This window comes from Ostrea edulis, chromosome 1 (genome assembly GCF_947568905.1).
Source record: "Ostrea edulis chromosome 1, xbOstEdul1.1, whole genome shotgun sequence".
NCBI classification, from domain to species: domain Eukaryota; kingdom Metazoa; phylum Mollusca; class Bivalvia; order Ostreida; family Ostreidae; genus Ostrea; species Ostrea edulis.
The window spans coordinates 41992006-42009610 of NC_079164.1; the positions used below are offsets into that span (position 1 = coordinate 41992006).

At 35.8% G+C, this 17605-nt stretch overlaps 1 protein-coding gene across 3 annotated transcripts in view; it reads right to left on the minus strand.

Annotated features, from left to right (window-relative positions):
- Window positions 1-4216: 4216 nt before the first annotated feature.
- Window positions 4217-17605, minus strand: part of LOC125655750 (uncharacterized) — a 32637-nt gene continuing 19248 nt past the window's right edge. For all 3 annotated transcript variants that reach the window (XM_056149368.1, XM_056149375.1, XM_048886217.2), the window contains exons 3-4: window positions 11927-14230; window positions 4217-6755 (exon numbers count right to left, since the gene is read on the minus strand). In XM_056149368.1, coding sequence (XP_056005343.1) covers window positions 6711-6755; window positions 11927-14230 — 2349 coding nt within the window. In that variant the 3' untranslated portion in view covers window positions 4217-6710. The remainder of the gene's footprint in view (window positions 6756-11926; window positions 14231-17605) is intronic.

The window sequence follows — 17605 nt, forward strand, 5'->3', positions numbered from 1 at the left end:
TGTTACCGCCCCTGTTATACTAGTTCCGGTTATATATTTTGGTGTCGTGACCAGGTCAGCCGAGTTCGGTCGCCGGTGGCCGGATGGCGCAGTTGGTAGAGCACCTGACCAAAGATTCAGGGGTCCCAGGTTTCGAATCCCGGTCTGGTCCGTTGTATTTTCTCTCTTCCTGTTACATCTGGTGCCGTTGACCACTCCTGGACTTGCAGGTGAAAGTCCTGCCAGAATCTGGCTCGTGTGTCTTCAAGTGCGAAGACATTTAAGGAGGAAGGGGTGTAGCGGTCAGCTGTGTTCGATCGCCGGTGGCCAAATATTTCAGTTGGTAGAATACCTGACTACAGGGGGCCGGGTTCGGATCCCGGTCTTATCCGTTGCATTTTCTCCCTTTATATTACATAAACAAGGCACGTGTCATGTTTTTTGTATACATATAGATTGCATTATGATTAAAACAAAGTGAGATGTGAAAAGCATTAGAAACTGTTTACTTATATTCAGAATGAACTGGTAAATTGAAAGATCAAATACAATGATATTTAACGTACTTATATGTAAACAAAGTATGACACGGGCCTTAATATGTAGGGAAACATCTTTAAAGATCTTCTTTTCAAGACCAGCAGAGCCATGATTCCTCATATTATTATGTAAACATCCCCAGATAGTGCAGATTTAACTTTGTTCAAGCCAACTTCCCTTGGGGGAAGGTTGGGGCCACAATAGGATATCAAAGTTTTATATGGGAATATACATGAAATTGATTAAATCAAATTCTTATCAAGATTAGCAGGACCACATTAAATCATATCAAAATGCAAATATTCTTAAGTTATGTGTATTCATTTTATGCCTCTCCGTGACTAAAGTGGGGGGGGGGGGGGGGTAATGTTTTGCCCTGTCTGTCAGTCTGAATCACAACGTTTGAGTGATGAGTGAAAGGTTTTCATATTTTTGTGACACAAAATTTTTAACCTCGACCTTGGATTTTGATCTTCTTATAACTTATATACAATATCTCCTGAACTATATAAGGTAGGGCTTTCATATTTTGTATACTGATTCCTTGTGGCAAGAAATTTTATTAGATGCCATGAGGTTTGATTTTGTAACCTTCACCTTGGAGTTTGACTCAAATTTTCAATCTTTAACGAAACTTTTTGTTACCAAAGATTTGACCTTGTAATTTTAACCTTAGATTTTTTTTAATCTTTTATTTAATTCAATATCAACAAATATATCAATTATTCATCAACATTATTTCAATGTTCTACATATTCAAATATATGTTATACATTAATGAATTTGTAGTGCAATATATAATACAATTTTATGCAATGAAGTTTACAATAGTTAGATTGAATTGTCTAGTCATACCTATTCACAAATACACAAAAACAAAACTATTGTTTACCACATGAAAGGCTATCTTCGTTTACCTGTAAGGCACACTACCACATACACCAAGAGTCCAATTGCCTCCAGGTAAAGAAAATGTGAAGGAGCCGTCTCCCTCCACACCGGGCCTCTCATATACAAAATTCAAATCAAGCGGTATCAAAAGTTGTACAAACTTTCTTAAGGTAGGTAAATACTATTAGAAATTTCTGTCAATCAAATTTTTTTTTCATTTAAATAACTTTAATATTTCATAAACTAACTAAAAACCCATATTAAACATACCTTTGCGGGTTTATTTTTATACTATGTGCTACAGAGCACATATACCCCCAAATGCAAAAGCCAAATTTTAACACAAGAATGCATGATCTCATGTTTTATTAAAAATATGCACCAAAGCACATTATATTCAGCTATAATATATAAAGACCAATAGCTATTCATTTACCGAGAGAAATTTTAAAGATATTCAATTGCAAACATACACAATTGCTGTTTAATCTGCGCACATCCTTCAGAAAAAAATCACAGAATATCGCAATTTTGAAAAATTCTCAAAATCTAAATTGTTTACATGCCAGTTTTTCTTTAAAAATATTTAGATTTATATCTAAGGTTAACAATAAAACAAATTTTACCATAGTTGACCAGAGATATTTTGCAAAATGGTCTCTTGAATACGTAAACCCCCATTTTTAAATTTAAGTTTTACAATTATTCTTTGCACACTTTGAAAATAGTAAATTGTTACAGCAAATACAGTCTTAAAATCAAGATTAACAGAATATGACAATATATATATATGCAAAACATACTGAAAATGTTGTCCTACCAGACAATTAGAACACAAGGAGTGGGGGGGGGGGGGGGGGGGGGGGGGGGGGGGGGGGGGGGGGGGGGGGGGGGGAGGCACCCCTTCCTTTTTCTCACAATTTTTTTTGGTGTGTGCATTATTCATTTTTTGTTTGGCTATCAATCATATCATACATAACAATACCTACATGCTATCTCATACTTATATAAAAAATAAATATAGTGTAACATATGTGTAGATTCTAGCAACTACAGCTCATGTACAAATAATTTTGTTTCTTGAAAATACTTGTGAAGAAGAGTTCAAATATTCAACAACTTTACTGATAATGTTCTGAGGATTTATAATTTTGGTTTCTTTGAACCAAACACAAACTCACTAAAAACAGTTTGAATTCCACTGTGAGGGTCACGCCTATGTATGATTTTTAACTTGTTCAGGCTTAGATTGCAAGCTATGAGCCTTTTAAAGATCAGTGTAGATATTACATTGCTTTGTACCATTGGAGCTAGTGAGGACTTGACACTATAATAAATCATGGTAAATATATCTAAGATTAACATTTGAATGCTAAATTTGACTCGTACAGTTCTCGTAAACTACAAACATCAGACAAAGAAGTTATAACTGGAACTTTCTAGTCGGTGTTTAAAATTTAAAACCGGATACGTAAAAGCACGGACTTATCATATGAGATCTAAGATATTTAAATCTCTAAATACACCATTGTTATCATATAAGATCTAAGATATTTAAATCTCTAAATACACCATTGTTATCATATAAGATCTAAGATATTTAAATCTCTAAATACACCATTGTTATCATGTAAGATCTAAGGTTAAGAAATCTAATCTAATCTTAACCTTAGATTTTTACCTGATCAAGATATTGGGCTCACGGAGGGTGTGACCGGTCGACAGGGGATGATTACTCCTCCTAGGCACCTGATCCCACCACTAGTGTGTCCAGGGGTCCGTCTTTGCCCAACTATCTATTTTGTACTGCTTATAGGAGTTTTGAGATTGATCACTTCGTTATCTTCACCTTTCATTTTGATCTATTTTAAAGAAGAATTAATGTAGGTAATGTCTCCTGAACTGTTTAAAGTAAGGCTTTCATATTTTGTATATACAGTGTAGATTCCTTATGACAAGACCTTAAATTTCGTACCATGCATGATTTATGACCTTGTATTATGGTTATATCGAGACCCTTTAGGGCTAGGTTGGGGACACAATATGGGGTAAAAAATTAACATAAGGATAAATATTGCGAAAAAAAGGTTTTAAAATATTCAATCACAATAGCTATCAACAGCAGGCCAAGATGGCTCAAGTAAGTGATGTGGCCTATGGGCCTCTAGATTATCTTTAATTATGGTTTTAAAACACTAGATAGGCAAACTGTGCCTACCAAATCTAGCCTAACTAAACCGCTATTTTGCATTGAGAAAAAATATTTAGATACAACATCTTTTGTACGCTGAAATCACCAACACCATACGTTAAATTAAATTTACATGATCTCACACAATTTGCTCTCTCACTTGTTCTAAATTTTGACTGATAGTAATAACTCATCATGGTTTGGTTTGATTGATATGGTCAGACATTTACTTCCACAAATATAGTCCAATTTCTTCTTTCAGAGTACAGTGCGAACAGCTAGCTTCTTCCTTCGTTTTTTTATATGGAAAATTGGTTAAGAGAAAACATGAAATATCATTTAATGGAAAGTTGAGCACGTATCATACTATTAAACATACATGTAAGTTCTTTCATTGGTCTGGAATTAATTATCAATTTTAAAAAATTTGAACATAGGAATAATTTGACAAAGTTTAGAAATTCCTCTCATAAACTGATGAATGAATACATTATGAAATTTCAGGTGAAGAAAGACTGTCCACATTGCCATTTGACAGAGATAGAAGAAACAAAATTTCATTTTTAAATTTAGAAAAGGTCTCTTGTCTTCTTTCAACATGACTATGTCAGATAATTTTTAAAGGTTGATGGACTGTGAAGATGTTATTTAGCAACCTTAGTGAATTTGTACTTGGAGAATAGTAACTGCCTAATGTCATTGAATATAAATGTGGAATGTACCTTTTTGACAAAGGACCTCCCCACTTTAGCTGTAGCTTAGGGTCCCTCTTTAACATTCCTCTTTTCAAAGAAAACTTGATTTATCTTTTATACTTCTTGGTAAACATCAAAACACTGATTTATCTCCAGTAAGTGTACAGTCCTTTTCCCATGGGATATTGGAATATGATAGCAGAAAACTAAGTTTTTAATGGTCACCCTCAATCTGCAAACTACAGAATTACTACCAGAGGTCAAAACAGGTAAATGAGGTAGAAAGAAAATGTATGATTTCTCTAGATTTCTATTGTATTCATTCTTATGAATTTTCATCCCCAGCACAAGATCGTCAGTCTTGCTTTTTGGATATTATTTTCTTTATTAGGAAAACAACTTGTAATAGAAAAGAGAAATCTGGACAACCTTGTGCTCGATATAAACCAAGGCTTTAAAAACCGGTCATTCGATGAATATCAATAAAAATTTAACAAAAACAAACGCGATTTCAAAATGCCGAACCTCTAAGTTTAGATATTAATGAACATCTTGGGGCATTGTAAATTGTAGAATTCAAACTTTGATGTTTTACTAAATTATTGGGGGCCGTACAATGTATGTCACAGCTAAAGTGGGGAGGTCCTTTATATATGCAAATGAGTGTATTATATCATGTACTGTATGTGTGATATTGTATATCCTGCTCTAGACACAAGTGGATAATCCATAGTCCTCTGGTATATCCAGGGGCCCGAGTTTGCCAAACTCTCTATTTTGTATTGCTTATAGGAGTTATGAGATTTATTACTGTTCGTTATCAACAGTCTCGTTTAAAGTCAGCATTTCACAACTAATTCTGTGGTCGTTATAACAATCTAATTTGCCAATAAAACCTATCATCGGGTCAGATTTTGTCTGAATTGCTTCATATCTATTGGTAGCTAGACCGTTTTTGACTATGGATAACTCCGTTTACCTGATCAAGATATAGGGTTCACAGTGGGGTGTGACCGGTCGACAATGGATGTTTACTCCTCCTAGGCACTTGATCTCACCTCTGGTATATCCAGGGGTTCGTGTTTGCCAAATTCTCTATTTTGTATTAAATTGCTTATAGGAGTTATGAGATTGATCACTGTTCGTTATCTTCGCCTTTCATGCTCTTTATATTTATTGTAATTTTTATCTGAGTACTGTACTTGTCTAGTTTGAATTAATAATATACATGGTCACACGTGTTGTTAGGATCAATCCTTGTTTATGAAAATTATTATTGTTTTGTTTTATAACAGTATATCATATGAAGTTGAAGAAAGATACAAGATTAAATCTCCAGGTTCGTTAATACGAATTGTTTGTTATTCCAGACAGTGGACAGTGCGTCGCTGTGTTTTGTTTTACTATTACCGATGTTACACGAAATGTCATTGGTTAGAATAACATTGATAAAATATCGAACCAATCATTGTGCATATGGATAACAAAATGCAAACTCCGTACAGGTCACTTCTCCAGGAATATTTCCCCTATGAATAATGATATTGGAGTTGTAGCGTAACGGAATATACTGAACTGACCGGAGCTTGAACAAAATGGGAAGTTATAAAAGGTAAACAAAACCCTATTGAAATCCGGAAAATACAAACCAAACGGAATGTATTTCTATAGCGGTTAACCGGCTTTTCGGTTAACTATGACAATACTACTAGCGAAGATGGTTTACTAGCTGCTTTTTCGTAACCACTGCGTGCTTCCATATGCTGAATTTTCTTTAGATAACATGCTTTAAAATATGTTTGAATGAGGCATCGTACGGGGCTTACATAACCACGTTATTTGACATTGAACAGAAATATCAACAAATATTTCATTTGATGGTCACGGGGATATACACGAATTGGTAAAATAAAAACAACAAAAAACTAAATGTGTTTGTGAAACACTTATGCCCCAATATGGCCAAATTCAAAGGCCAAGGTCATGAAATAAATTAATAGGAATGAAAGGTCTTGCCACAAGGAATACACATTTGCAATATGAAAGCTTGACACTAACTGTTCAAAGTAGGTCATATTCAAAGATCAAGCTCTGGGGGTTAAAACTTTTCATACGAATGATAGGTATTGTCAAAATGAATACACATGTGAAATATAATATATGAATAATGCATTTCCGGAACATTGTACAACGATCGTAGGATGTGTATTTTCCCTTCGTTTTGAACGTGCTCACAATCAAACTACGTACTCTTCGGTGATTTTGGGTATATTCATCAAGGTTAGGTACCATGTGCCAGTTGTATAATACAATATTTGTAATAGTACGTTTAAAGATATGCAACCATGGAAATCTGAAACATGCTATTCAAACCACTGATGATTGAGCGTCAACCCAATGCTGGCGGCATGTTTTCACGGTTCATGTCGGCTCATCTTCTTGCAACAGGTGCCCTTTGTCTGAAAAAAAGTATCGACTTCTGAAAACTTGTTTATTGTTAACTTGTATCATTTGCAAGAATTTTCCCCTGCAAAGATATTTCTGAAAATAATTTTTAACCAAAACATATTTTGTACATTCCTTATATAACGTGATATATGATTTGGCAAATCGTCGTTCAACAGCAATTCGTAAGCAAAATTTAAAGTCTCGAGTGATATACTCGACAGGACTTCATTATGAATAACTATATCATGTTCTGTTCAGATTTCACAAAAGCGGTTTCTCGCGAATTAATATGAAAGTCAATCAGGACAATGTACAATAAAGATCTAAAGTACATGAGTAAATCCAAATCAAAATATTCTCGTTTAATTTTCTTCCTTATCACCATGCTCGTGTGGATATTATTCTACAACAAGCATGCTAACTTAACAACTATTAATAGTGCGTAGATTGGGCAGGGACTGTATAAAGCGTTTGCTATGTCTTTTGATATTGACAACCCAAAGTACATTTGTATTTGATACATTTTCATTGTGTAGAATTACAGTTTATGCATCTTTTATGTTAATTTTCTATCGGGACGATATATGTCAAAGCAAACCGGTATATGGTTGATTTGTGTACGTGATATTTCATTTATGTAGAACTGTATTTCTCCAAGGAAGAGGGTAGACGCGAGAAGTACACATCAACACCTTATGAAACATATAAAACTCTTACGGCAAAGCCTTTTCCCGCACTATTTAGATTTGACGGCACAGTCCTAATATTTTGATATGAAAGAATTTTATATCAAATATTTACTATTCAAAAGCACAACTCCAACTGAAAACTCAGAGGTTTTAGTTCATTAAGGTTCGCTTGTTTACTGGGGAGGACGTAGTACGGTAATTCGAAGGTTTTTATGCTCTTTTCCCCAGAGAGCTACAATGTTCTAAAATTAACTAGTATAACCAAAGACATTTTAAAATACATAAATTGTGAATGAATGCGGCCTTGGGGGTTAGCCTGAATTAAGTTCACTATGCTACTGTAGTGTCATTACGCCATGTCAATCCGGGATTTTCATATCTGATTATGTAGGGTTTTGTTTTCTATATATGTAGTTTCATTTCCGGTGTCATTTGCACGAGAGTGTTAACAGAATTTTATTGTCATAGACAGCAGCAATCATGTAAGTTTTATTCTTGAAAATTGTCAGAATGATATATTGTAACTTGGCATAAGGACAATTGCTTTCAACAACCTCTGGTGGACTACCAAATGAAGGTATACGTTTTCGGTAATAGTTCCTCCCCTGCGGTGGCGACTTATGGACCACGTCGTACAGCTGACGTCGCAGAGGCACAGTATGGTTCAGGTATGAAAAACTTCGTGCATCGTAATTTCTATGTAGATGGTCTTTCTTCTCATTCATCGGCAAAGGAAGCAATAGGTCTACTTCAACGTACTAAGAAGGTTTTGATAGAACATGACTGTTTGTGGATACACAAGATAGCATCCAACTCTAGTGAAGTTTTATCTGCCTTCGATTCTCAGGAACTGGCTAAACACAGAACTGTGGGTAGATGATCTACCAACACAGAGGAGCTTAGGCATCTGTTGGAACCTTCAATATGACAATTTCATATTCAAAGTAAACATGGAGGAGAAACCATTTACTATACGCGGCGTCCTCTCTTCTATCAACACTGTGTTTGATCCACTCGGATTTGTTGCACCTGTAACAATTGCAGGAAAGAGTTTTCTACGTGAAGCTATGACAAATGAATTAGACTGGAATGAACCTTTTAACTAGCTGACTTCCTTCAAAAGTGGACCACATGGAAATCATCCTTGAAAGACTTAGAAAGTTTGCAGATCCCTCGTAGATTTGGTGAGATGTCTGTCAGTAGGACAAGTTTCAAAGAATTACTGATATTCTCAGATGCTTCAACCATAGCCATTGCAGCAGTTGCATTTCTCAGACTTGGTTCAGACACAGAGAAGGAACAACTTGGTTTCGTTATGGGGAAAGCTAAACTGGCACCTAAACATGGACATACTGTGCCAAGATTGGAATTGTGTGCGGCCGTATTGGCAACAGAACTGTATGAACTTATTCACTCAGAGATTGACAATTTTTTACAGACAGTAAAGTAGCCTTGGGCTACATTAGAAATGAAACTAAGCGCTTTTTCACTTATGTGGCCAACCGGGTAGAAAGAATTTGCAAATTTAGTGGCAGTGAAGGAAATGCCAACCAGTCTCTGGTTGAACGGTCCACATCAAATACTAGATAGCAGCAAAAATGAACAGTATGACCTTGACATTGATTGTGATCCGGAGGTCAGTTCTTGTAGAATGGATGTACAGAGCATTTCCCTACTAGGGTGTCATCGCTTTGAAAGATTTTCAGATTGGCAGCGACTGACCCGTGTTACATATGTATATGTTTCACTCAAAAGATGATACGAAAGAGAAAAAAATGATAAAGAGTGATGACGACAGAAATCAAAACCCACTTACATTACAGGAAGCTAAACTCAGGAAGAGGCCTTTTCGAAGGAAATTGCAGCACTCAAGACAGGCAGAACTGTAAACAGTAGTAGTCCAGTTTTCAACTTGGACTCCTATGTGGATGGATCTGGATTCCTCAGTGTAGGAGACAGACTTCGTCATTCTAATTTAATATCTCAGGAGAAGAATCCACTGATGATTCCAAAAAGAGCAATATTGCCAGTTTGCTTGTGGATCACTTTCAACGATAAGTGAAACATCAAGGACGTTTATTTACAGAAGGGACAATTCGAAGTGCAGGATACTGAATAGTAGGATGTCGTCGTCGTATGAACTCTCATACACAAAAGTGTGTAACTTGTAGAAAGTTGGGAGGCGGCAAGCAACAACAACCAAATAGGGCCGACAATTTTTAAGCACATCTTCATCCTGCACCCCCTTTACACATATTGAAGTGGACGTATTTAGACCTTGGTCCATTGTTACCCGAAAGACACGAAGCGATCAGGCTCAAACTAAGAGATGGGCAGTGATTTTTACTTGTTTGGTGATTCGTGCAGTCCACATTGAAGTAATAGAGGAATTGAGCACCTCTAGCTTCATCAGTGCATTACGTCGTCTTCCAGCCCTTAGAGGTGAAGTACGAACCATTTGCTCAGACCGTGGCACTAACTTTATTTGAGCCACTTCGGAAATGAATATCAACAAGATTGACATTGACAATGCACAGATGAAATACTTCATGACTAGAAAAGAAATTCAGTGGAAGTTAAATCCCCACACGCATCACACATGGGTGGGGCCTGGAAGCGTTTGACAGGTGTCTCGAGGAGGATATTGGATTCTTTGCTAACCGATCCTAAAGTGACAAGACTTACTCATGAAGTTCTGGTGACCTCCATGGCAGAGGTATGCTCCGTTATCAATGCGCACCCTTTGCACGGTATTTCATACGATCCAGATTCACCCATTCCTCTGTCCCCCACAACGGTAATCACCTTGAAAACAAAGCATGTTGTAAACTCTTTCACCTTAGAAGAGTTTTCAGCAAAGGATTTCATGAAGGACCAGTGGCGATGTGTACAACAGCTTTCGAATTGATTTTGGAAAAGGCGGAAAATGGAATACCTTTCTTCACTCCAACATCGGATGAAATGGCAACAGGATGAAAGAAGTCTTCAAGTTGGTGATGTCGTCCTTCTTCGTGATAAGACCCTTCATCCCAATGATTGGCCAATGGAAATTATTAAGAATACATAACCTAGTGATGACTCTCGTGTCCGCAAGGTAGAAATTCGTGTCGGATCACACAACTTTTTTTCCAAACCTCCAGCAACGGAAGTTGTGCTTCGTATACCAAACAAACAGTAATGTGATTGTGTCGCGATAGACTGTTGAACTGATTAGCACAGAAATCATTTTATGAGCATGCATTCTTGTCATTTTGAATATACTGTTACAAGGGTATTTTGTTTTGAAGTAAGTAGTGATAATATGTTGTACGGTGTGACCGTTGAGACGAGCGAAACCCATTAACATCTTGCAACACGACTTTTATCCGCCCTGTAAACAGTTACAAATTGTGACGTCGTATTAACTGCAATGTTTTTTCTTCTCTCAAACCAAGCAAAATCAAAACGTTTGAAGCTATGAGAAACCTTGTCTGGAATTTAAAAACGTTAATTGTACTTTCTAAACAATCTAATTATTTTAATTACGGGATTGTCAATGAAGTATACCGCAGTGACGGCGACATTTTTCCGGAGGCATTATGGGTAGTCCCCATCATTTTTCAGCTGATGAAGAGCAAACCAGGTGATTCAATTGCGTAATCATTGGAGCGAGCTTCGCTCGCTATTATCATATCAGACGGGGAGTGTAGTGTCATTACGCCATGTCAATCCGGAATTTTCATATCTGATTATGTAGGGTTTTGTTTTCTATGTATGCATTTTCATTTCCGGTATCATTTGCACAAGATTGTTAACAGATTTCTATTGTCATAGACAGTGGCAATCATGTAAGTTTTATTCTTGAAAATTGTCAGAATGATATATTGTAATGTTTATTTCACTATGTAAAGGTTGAATTGTGGAAACTATCAGTAATTTTGTAAATGATGTTCATGTCATTTTCGAGTCAATGCTATTTTTAGTTTTGAAATGTTATGAACTATTATGAAGTATTTATTATCTACTGTCCAGTTATTGATACTATTTATGACATACAATGTTAGGAATTATATTTTTGAATGTGTTGACTGATTTGACACAATGTTTACATGTAAATCTGTATTAGTTTATTGAAAAGTTACATGAATTACACATTTCTTTGTATTTTTTTAGTAGCTTTCACAGAATGTCTCACAATGATGTCTGTCCCAGAACCTTGGCTGATTATACACAATAAATGAATCATATTTTGAACTTTGATTTTGAGGCATTTTGTCAACTGGACAAAACAGCTACTAAATGTGCAGATACCAGAAAGTACGGATGGCCATAACAGGCAGCGACATTATACATGTAGTTAAGTAATGCAATAAACTAAAGCTACGACTGAACTATATAGAAATCGACATAGAAAATTATGATGTAAAACACAACAGAGAAAAACAGACGGTTTCGCTAATTCTACACCAAATCTAATTTGATCTAAAAATAAAATCCTGGGTCTGAATACTTACCTGTCGTTGGAATATTTGCTGTAAGATGTCACAGATGATACGAGCTTCCAGAACTACCATATCCGAGTCTTCATCACCATCTTCTACGGTGTCAGTATTAGGTGGGAGATTAATTGTGGATAGGTTGGAGGGCTGACCTGCGTTACCGAGAATCACGCGCAACGTCTTTTCTTTCAAAAATACGATGGCATTTTGTTGCGCTATTTTTAGATGTTCGTCATGACATTCCGATGGTTTGTCATGAAGAAAAAGAAGAATGAATTTTGCCGTCTCCAATGTGTCCTCATAATATTTTTCTTCACGCTTTCCGGGTAGGCAGTCAACCGCATTCAATGTAACATTCCACTTTATGAATTTGCTGCGAGCCAGTATCTCTAGCAGCTTCTCTGCACGTGGACACCTTTCCCCACACTCATGAATTATGTGAAAATCTACATCAATGTCATTTTCATAATATTTCTCCCACGCTGGAATGTATCTGAGGGTTTGCATGAGTCTGATCTTTACATCTTCGAAGTTTCTGTTTGTTAAGGAATATTTCGCTCCCTCCATGTATGTTTGAAACAAGAATTCTCCAGAAGGACAAAATGGGTTTTTGTTTACTATCAGTTGATCTAATAGGCCGATAGCCTTTCTGAAATTTCTATCAGCAAGATAATTCTCAACCATTTTCATGTATTTTTCTTCTGATTCTGGACATTTCGAGTAAGACTTTAGTGCTTTTTCGCGATCCTTCAACTTTTCGTGAAATTTGGCTTCCTTCTCTGGATGGGCCGTATCTCTTTCTACGATGTTTCGAAGTTCTTCAATGGTGCTACATACATTTTTCAGCTCAGGATATATATCAATATAAATAGATATAATACTCAAAGCGTTCCATAAAGCGTCTTCAGCATTTTCTGATTCTTTTTCATCCCCATTCTTTCTATCAATGTCAAATCTACAGAATGCTTGTTGCTCGTAAGCAATGAGTAAGGGAAAGTGATCCCTTGATGGTGTTTTAGCGTGTGTTATATCTCGAAAATTCTTAAGTGCCGTCTCACTTTTTCCAAGCATTCTCTGGACCAGACCTAAATCATGTCTTGCAGTATGGAAGGTTACGTCTAGTTTTATAGCTTTTTGCAGATGTTGTTCGGCTTCCCACAGCAGGTGATGTTCGGGATATTGTGGAACCCATCTGGGTGATTTCAATTTTCTCTTTAGCATACTCTCTCTGTGTCTTTTCCGATTGCATTCTGTATCATCAGTAGTGTTTTTGGCGCTACTTACCTTTGTTGGCTCACTATTTCTACGTAACTTGGCCTTTTTCTTTTCATAATGTTCTTGCAGGACCATTTTCTGAAGAGTGAGAGCAAGGTGGTGATAAGCAGTTGATGTTTCACGAATTTCCAATGATTTTTCCAACATTTCCTTTGATTCCCGAAACATGAATTTATACCTCAAGTGTTTACCATACTGTTGAAGGACATGGTACGATTGAGGATAGATTTTCAAAGCATTCTTAAAGCATGTAATGTAATTCAAATCCCTATAGGTGTTAAGGTGCGGGTCAGTCCTTGCAAGATCTGGTGTCCCGTGCAATAGTATTCCGATTTGGCACCATGACCTTGATTTAAGTTTTACTAAGGAATTGTTGGAAATAATTTTTAAAAATTTTTCGAACGCTTCCTTGGTGTTCCCTATCAATGCTGCGTCGTCTATATTTTGAATGGTATATAGATGAGATTTTCTTCTAAGAGTTATGGCAAAGTAAAATTGCCAGCAATTCAATGTATTACTCATTTTGTCAACAGAATCACGAAACATCTTAATAGCTTTTCGTGAGTAAAAAGAACCAAGTTTTGATAAACAAATGGCTAGTTCCGCCTTGGCAATATATTTGAGTTCTTGAAAATCTTCTCTTTTCGACAAAGTTTTAAATTGTTTAACGAAAGCCTTAACCAGCACTATATCACCACTTTCTTTATAAAAGTTACAAAGATTTCCTATTGTCACCAAATTTTCTGTCCCTCCTAGCGATGTGTATGGGCATGTTTTTCCCAGTTGAAGAGCTTTTTTGGCAAATTCAAATGCTTCTTCTTTCTCGTCGCTGCTCCAATAAAGATAGGAAACAAAATTGTGAATGCAAACATTTTCCTCAGTGGTGTCAAATCCAACATCAATGTCTTTTATCAATTTTTCTAGTCGCTCTTTCAGGCGTTTGTTACTGATCCGTCTAATGTCTTCATCAAGATAGAACGAAGACCAATTCTTCATTTCTTTCAAGTCAGATTCATTGTCGTTGCTGCTTAGCGACATGGTCATCTAAGATGAAAAGGGGAAGATAACGAACAATGATAAATTTAAGATACAATTCAATCTTATCACTAATTGAACTTATTGGAATATACTTCACATAATTATTAACGAAAATACTGAAAATATCGAATGTGAATTCTAACATTTATGTGTCCCTGTTTGTATGAAATCTCATCGGAAGATAGCAGACAGATAGCCTTGTTTTCAACTTTAGCTTACAAGTGATTGGTTATACAGAAACACGAAAATAGAAATCCAAATAGTACAAAACAAAAACGCTACAACTCTGCTTAATGATTTAATAAAAAGTGCATCATTTATAATTGTCCTAGTCTTGTCCTATCATCCCTTTAAAACAGCATGTAGAGATAAAAGGGGAACTTAAGCAAAACCAACCCCAACAAAACTATCATGTATATATCAATAAGTTTAAGCATCAGCTGATTACAAAATATTTAGATGATAGGTCCAATCGCATACTTGCTGCAGTGATAGCTAACGACATATAAATGAATAACGTGGAATTGATTTAATTAATCAAATCATAGTTAACTTCGAAAGTTGAGAGGATTTCAAACCTATGAATATCTTTTGTCTTCACATTCAGCTCTCGTATTCATATATTTCGAGTGGTAGAATTATTCATATCCATATCATTTTGGAGACGGTAACATGAATTAGATAAGATCCATTTAAGAACACTGTAGACCACAGTTGGTGCTGGATGCCTTTTTAAGAGTACAGTTAATGCAAAGTCCTTTTGTGATCCGTGTATCCTTTACGAGTGCAGTGTTTCGTGTTAAAATGAAAAATGTGAAGACAACAAATAGGGATCAATCTCCCAATCCTATAAAAATACGAAATTAAGAACATGCCAAGTATGGACCACTGGATACATAAGAGGGGATCAGGTGCCTAAAAGGAGTGTACATCCCTTATTAACTGGTCACACGCTGTGAACCCTACTAATCAGGTAAACGAAGTGATCCGTAGTCTAAGTCAGTAGCTAATCAATTGATATGAAACAAGCTAGACAGCATCCCACCTAACTACAGGTTGTAATGGCAAATAAAACCAGATAATGTCATAAGAAAGCAAAACGTTTGCCTTTAAGTTAAACCTGTACATGTATCATGTATTTTCATGCTGCATATGTTGAGATGCATTGAGTATTTTGTTAGGTAAGTGCCTTGAGGTTATCTCAAGTCCTATTTCATAATTGTTGAAATATATTTTAAAATTTAGGTCCTGGTCCCTAAACCATATATATTCCTTTTGAATACATCAACATGCATTTAGTATTCTGATGGGCAAGTGCTCCGGGGTAATCTTAACCCCCATCATTTTTTATTGTTCATGTAAAATATCTTTCAAATGGTTCAGCACATATATTATTGCTGCACACGACACAATGTACTGAGCTCCATATTTATGTTCTTCGTTTTTCCACTCCATCTGCCCCTCAAGGTGAAAAAGACAATTTCGAAAATTTATTGCACATTTTAAGGAAACCACTAATCATCTCTCAAAAGATGATTTGCCTACTGCATCAATTGCAAGAGGAGTTCAGGGTCTTTCTTTTCTTTTTTTTTTTTTTCTTTTTTTAGGAAAAAAAAACACGTCGTTTTTCGATCCCTATTTGGGCCCCGTATGAAAATGAAAATTCTTAAAGCGTATTGCACAACTACAGGATATCACCAATCATCATCCAAAAGATTATTTAGATACTGCGTAAAATTTAAGAGGAGTTCTGGAAGGCAGATTGTTGTAGAAAAAACCCTAAACACAAACAAACACGTTGTTTTCTGACACCCATTTTGCCCATGGGGCGTGAAAGTGTGGCAGATGGATGGATCAGCGTAACAACAATATACCCGAACTTTCTTTAGAAAGTGCGGGTCTAATCATTATAAATGACAATAGAATTTACGAAATAATGACTTTAAATCAGACTGTTTAAACCTCTATATCATCAAATTTTGTTGCCGTAGCCTTCGGCGTAAGAATAAGTAGAACACGATCTCGTGTGCTGAATCAGTGAGGACATAAACACCATATGCAGTTGATAATGGAATATATTGCAACATAGATATGGAAAGTTTTGTTTGTATCTTTTATTTCGGGGATCCGGGTTAGAATAGGTCCTCGGTGCCCCTTGCTTGTCGTAAGAGGCGACTAAATGATGAGACCGCAAAAACCAAGTTCCCATGCCACAGCAGGTATGCCACGACAAAGATCCCTCCCTGCTCAATGGCCATAAGCGCCGAGCATAGGCCTAAATTTTGCAGCCCTTCACTGGCAATGATGACGTCTGCATATGAGTTAAAAATTCTCAAGAGGGACGTTAAACAATATACAATCAATCAATCAAATTCACTGGGAGATAGATATCGAATTAAAAAACATGAAAATCAATATTGTATAATAAAAAAGTCGATGAAACTTAATGTAGAGTTGAGGGCTACAGCAAAAGATTTATTTTCTTATAGACGTTTTTGAATAAATTCTGCCTCATAAGAATACAAAAAATTCCAATAAAAGGAGCAAATTTTGTGCCAATGGGAATTCCAACACACTATTGCAAAACCTTATTTCTAATTTGATAGACTACATCAATAATGAGCAACTATATGATTTTTTAAGATATCAAATTAAGAGTACGTGTTCGTAGATTTTTTTATTCATTGTTTTTTATTTGACTTTCACATTATGTACATACATGTTTAACTCTACACAATGATATCATCACTATTCATATGCAATAGACATCTTCGTAAATAGAAAAAGAGAGAAAGAAAGAGCACATAAAGCAGAACAGGTCATATTACAAAATCTTAGGTTAAAAAAAACCTTTTTAATACACTAATACAGTACATGTTTTGCCAGTATCTCTCAAACTCCCCATACCCGCAGTTTTTTTTAACAACAAAAGTTTCTCATCTGTAATTCTATTGTGCGTAGATTTAAGAAAGTAATTTTTTGATTGGCTGATCACAAGCTGTAATACTTTGAATTTACAATTCTATTAAAAAGCAGCTGTCCCTATGACGTCAAAAGCCTTGTCTTTCATTGATCGTGAGGTTTGTTGGTATAATGTGTTGTTAAAAAGTACGTTTTGACATTTCTAAGTTGGGGAAACATTTTGTGATTTCAGATTTAATTTCAGTTCTTTGGACGTTTTGAGAATTGGTGTTTGATTTACATCACTTTTCGCATACGTTATTAAATAGTACATCTTAAGTTTGTCCTTTACAGCCGTATATAAATGTATGTTCATGAGTTGTAAAAATAGAGGCTTGGTAAAAAAGCAATATTGGATTCTGCAATGTATCTTTCTTTGGAATGCGGCATAATTAAGTGCGGTAACTCAAATGCATTTGT